Raw genomic sequence first — 4,819 nt, 5'->3', positions numbered from 1 at the left:
AACATTGTCATATCAAATTACAGGGACTATTTACTGCTACAGGGTGTTAACCAGTTCAGAGTCCAGTTAAACACCAGTAACTCTCTCACTTTAGTTAGGTCACATTAGAATCCAAAGCAAGACAAAACCCGGGGAATTAATTGGCTCATCGCCAACAGAGTAAATCAAAGATTATCGTTGTCCACGCACCATTTATTTGGCTTTGCAAATGGGAACAAAAGGGTATATGTGGTCAACCTAACACACACGACAAAACGTATCTAGATACAACATTTACAGCCACATACAGTTCATGTTGAAGACATTGGACTGAACTTACTTAAACAGATTGGCCAGTCTTACAAGTACTGACGAGTCACTGGCTTGGCTCTGGACAGAATCCCTCTCAAATACACACCATATTCATATTTAACATGTAGGTGGGGCCGGTTCAGTGGACAGAATCATTGCCATTTCCAGTCCTGATGGACCTTGCACCCCTGATAAGCCAATATGATAGTAGTTAATCAAGTCCAATCTAAATACTGTACTAACAATCCTAATGTCTTGTAATACACCACACACACTAAGAAGCTTGTTTCTCTCTCCAAGAACCAATCCCTTGCAGTAAACAAAAGGAAATCTGATTTTAGCAGGGCCTCATTTACCAGGCAAAGTAGGGCAGCTTCCTATGCTGAAGCTGTTCATTCTTCTATCAAAACAAGCCCAGAGAAAACCCTTTCACAACTATAGCCTTCCCCCTATTACTTTCACCAAACAACACCAACAAATATGTTTTATGTATGTCTTGTAAGAGCAGCACTAAGGAATTATTTTACTCCACTTCCTCAGCGGTTTCTCAGTGTTGATCATGTGACCTAGCCGTGACCCTGCGTCTCTATCTCTGCCATGTGACTTCAGCGTGGGAACTGCTCAGGTCAGCAACCTGTGGAATACAGGACTAACAGTGACTCTGCGTCTCTAACTCTGCCATGTGACTTCAGCGTGGGAGCTGCTCAGGTCAGCAACCTGTGGAATACAGGACTAACAGTGACTCTGCGTCTCTATCTCTGCCATGTGACTTCAGCGTGGGAGCTGCTCAGGTCAGCAACCTGTGGAATACAAGACTAACAGTGACTCTGCGTCTCTATCTCTGCCATGTGACTTCAGCGTGGGAGCTGCTCAGGTCCTCAACCTGTGGAATACAGGACTAACAGTGACACTGCGTCTCTATCTCTGCCATGTGACTTCAGCGTGGGACCTGCTCAGGTCAGCAACCTGTGGAATACAGGACTAACAGTGACTCTGCGTCTCTATCTCTGCCATGTGACTTCAGCGTGGGACCTGCTCAGGTCAGCAACCTGTGGAATACAGGACTAACAGTGACTCTGCGTCTCTATCTCTGCCATGTGACTTCAGCGTGCGAGCTGCTCAGGTCAGCAACCTGTGGAATACAGGACTAACAGTGACTCTGCGTCTCTATCTCTGCCATGTGACTTCAGCGTGCGAGCTGCTCAGGTCAGCAACCTGTGGAATACAGGACTAACAGTGACTCTGCGTCTCCATCTCTGCCATGTGACTTCAGCGTGGGAGCTGCTCAGGTCAGCAACCTGTGGAATACAGGACTAACAGTGACTCTGCGTCTCTATCTCTGCCATGTGACTTCAGCGTGGGAGCTGCTCAGGTCAGCAACCTGTGGAATACAGGACTAACAGTGACTCTGCAAAATATGGCGCTGCTGTTTACAAGCCAAATAAATCTATATGAACATACTATATATTTTTTGAAGATAATATTTCTGGGTAAAACGTTTCCACCACTGGAAGGTAACATTTGTCATCAGACAAAGCACTGTGCCACACATGTAAACTCTAATACCACCCAAACAACTGCTTTCTTTGGCATGAGTGCCAGAACAGGAATGTTGTGCATCTAATTAGCCGCTCATAACACCACTTCAGGTGAATCATTTCCATTGACCAGCAGTAATGGGACGGCGTCACTGACCGCTAGGTAGGCGGTGTCCCTCTCATAACACCACTTCAGGTGAATCATTTCCATTGACCAGCAGTAATGGGACGGCGTCACTGACCGCTAGGTAGGCTGTGTCCCTCTCGATTGCGTCTGCCAGCCGGCTCAGGAGCAGCCCGCGGTCCGATGCGTCCATGCGTCTCCATGGTGACCCAAACCGAAAGGCCTCCCTGGCAGCCTTCACAGCCTTGTCCACATCTGCCTGGAAAGACGGAGAAGGAGGCCAGAGGGAAAACAGAGGGAGATGAAAAGACAAGCAAACCAAATCAGAAATATTAGATTATATCATTTAAAAAATGGAAAACAGAAAGGAAAACAATGCACACTGCTGCAAGATTGTGCTCTAATTACACCTTTTTCCATGTTTATTTGACCCTCTCGTCCTCCTACCACACCGAATTGTCATGTTACTGCTTCACGCAACTTGTTCTTGTCTTAGCATGCCAAGGATGTAGTGTTGTTGAATACAGGAACAGTGAGGGGCCTGTTCAAATGCTTTGAAAAATGTCGTCTTCCTTCCTCCCTTGAGACAGTCATTACGACTAAATAGGTCCAAGCTATGTAGGCTAGTGGAACCCCTGCTTTCACCAATCCAATTATATTAGATCAGTGATTACTCCAAGGAATGGAGAATGTAAGTCTTGTAATTAGACAGAACAGGGCCAGGTTTCAAGGCAGTTCCAGCCACTGACCTTGTCTGCCTCAGCCACCTGACAGATGACCTCTCCTGTGGCTGGGTTGATGGTGGGGAAGGACCTCTTGCTGACGGCATCCTGCCACTGGTTATTGATGAACAGCTGTAATGAGACAGAGGAGATGTGATTAGGCTCTATGTTTAGATGACATATGTTATCACAACTCTTGGATCCAAAAAATTGGAGCCAGTATAAACACGACTGTCCAGTTGCATCCCATTACCTCCCTTCAGTTTTTATTTGTGCAGTATTGTAAGATACTGTCTCTGACATAATATTACAATGTTTTAGAAGTCTCTTTATACTTTTCTCCAAAACGATTGAACAGAAACACATGCATGTACATTATATGTGTTGTGGCTCTCTATGTACAAGCTGGTCTTTCAACTCTAGCAAAAGTTGTATTAATGCAACCCAGGAAGGTTTCTGGCTGTCTGCCGCATTACAGTTTTGCATAACACCATCATACCCAACAATTATCTAGTGTATATGTAATTCAGTTGACCTAATGTATCGGATAAGTACGTTCTCACAAGGTTCAATCAGGTCAAGTGTTTTAATGTCAACAAGAGTTAATAATAATGCATCTAGTCCAAAAGATATTGCAATTCTCACGGATGCCTAGTTGCCTTGCAATGAATTGCACATGACAGAAATACACTAAACCGATCATTTCAGTCGTGTGCAAAAATGATAATAGCTACTCAACAGGTCATTCAACAGGTCAATCAATGCTTATCGCTTACCTTGTTATAATGGACTTCGGGCTGTGCGCTTGGAACCGGGATGGCGGCCGCCGAATACTGACAAATGGAAATGCCAGAGATCCGAGGAAAAGTTCGGGATAACACAACTCGAAGCATGGTTCTTCTTCAACACAAATGCGTTTGTCAACCAGGGAGAGCGGGCTTTCACAAAGTATTGTACAGTGAAGTCGATCGTCATCTGTCACCCGCCCCCAAGAGCATGCGCAGTAGAGCCTTCCTTAGATTACGTTTTCAAAGTGAAATGTAGGCTATAGCGCCTGCATCAGTACCGTTCAAGTTCATAAAGAGGGAAACAGTGGGGTAAAACATTACATAAATTAAATAAAAATTGCAAATCAGATGTCAAAAACACATTTTGTTACAATATTTCACTTCATCTTTGCAACAGCCTCCCCAACATCCAACATAATGGAGAGTAAACTATTAAGGGAAACATTAACAAAGCAATATTATAAATGAGGGCACATTTTCAACACAAGAAACCATGAGCAAAAACAAGCAGACAGGTTATGCACACCCTCATTCCCAGTGGTGTAAAGTACTTAAGTAGTGTAGGAGTGTGCCCATGGCTATCCATACATTTAAAAAACATTGTGCTGTCTGGTTTGCTTAATATAAGGAATTTGTAATTATTTATACTTTTTCTTTAACTTTTGATACTTAAGTATATTTTAGAAATTACATTTACTTGTGTATACTTAAGTACTGTATATTTAAAACCAAATACCTTTATGATTTTACTCAGGTAGAATTTTAGGGTGATTATGCAACTATGGGCACTACTATGTCCTCTGGTCAATTTTGGGGATTTTATCAAAATAAAACAAATACTTGTATGTTAAGTTCACAGTGGAATCACCCCATCATTTTTTAAACACCTCTCTATCAAGTATTCTAGCTACTTTTCAGATGCATTTTATACTTCAATTTCACTATTTTGCCCTTGTCCCTGACCCAGACTTTTAAGCTTCTACTATGTCTTCCTATGAGAAAACATTAATAATTACACATTATATACTGTTATGTAGTACAGAAAGAGTCAATTAAATCAAATCTATATTAATATTTGTGAGTATGCCCTTTATATTGTTTTTTTTTACACAAAATAGACCTGTCCTTTGGGAGTGGTGTCATTTCCACCACTGAGGACAAATTCCTCATTAATAAAGTTTTTTCAAGAGAATGTTCATTTAGTTACCATGGAAACATATTGTGACACTGACCCACATGGCTGCAGTGGACAGTTGTTCCAGATGTCATGTCCAAAAGTTGAAGAAAAATCGAGGTAAATATTGCTTGTGTAGAGAATATTTTAATTGTCAGTCATTTCCAAACAGGCTTTAATTT

The 4,819-nt window shown here is 42.3% G+C and overlaps 1 protein-coding gene across 1 annotated transcript; it reads right to left on the bottom strand.

The window, feature by feature from the left end:
* Positions 1-1,769: 1,769 nt before the first annotated feature.
* Positions 1,770-3,607, bottom strand: LOC124029858 (aldehyde dehydrogenase, mitochondrial-like). The gene is made up of 4 exons (XM_046341425.1): positions 3,452-3,607; positions 2,703-2,807; positions 2,045-2,212; positions 1,770-1,959 (listed from the first exon to the last, which is right to left on the bottom strand). Exons 1-4 carry the CDS (start codon positions 3,566-3,568, stop codon positions 1,924-1,926), a joined length of 426 nt encoding a protein of 141 aa, XP_046197381.1. The 5' UTR covers positions 3,569-3,607; the 3' UTR covers positions 1,770-1,923.
* Positions 3,608-4,819: the final 1,212 nt, after the last annotated feature.

This window comes from Oncorhynchus gorbuscha, unplaced genomic scaffold (genome assembly GCF_021184085.1).
Source record: "Oncorhynchus gorbuscha isolate QuinsamMale2020 ecotype Even-year unplaced genomic scaffold, OgorEven_v1.0 Un_scaffold_7938, whole genome shotgun sequence".
Lineage (NCBI taxonomy): Eukaryota > Metazoa > Chordata > Actinopteri > Salmoniformes > Salmonidae > Oncorhynchus > Oncorhynchus gorbuscha.
Note: the sequence above shows the minus strand (reverse complement) of the source record. Positions and strands in the feature narration are given on the sequence as shown.

What these genes read in the sequence shown, in the direction of transcription:
- LOC124029858 (XM_046341425.1), bottom strand. Translation starts at nt 3,568, where the DNA reads ATGCTTCGAGTTGTGTTATCCCGAACTTTTCCTCGGATCTCTGGCATT. An exon ending in AGGTGGCTGAGGCAGACAAG is followed by an intron (nt 2,213 to 2,702) that starts GTCAGTGGCTGG and finishes CCGTCTTTCCAG; the next exon opens with GCAGATGTGGACAAGGCTGT. An exon ending in ACGCCGTCCCATTACTGCTG is followed by an intron (nt 1,960 to 2,044) that starts GTCAATGGAAAT and finishes CCATTACTGCTG; the next exon opens with GTCAATGGAAATGATTCACC.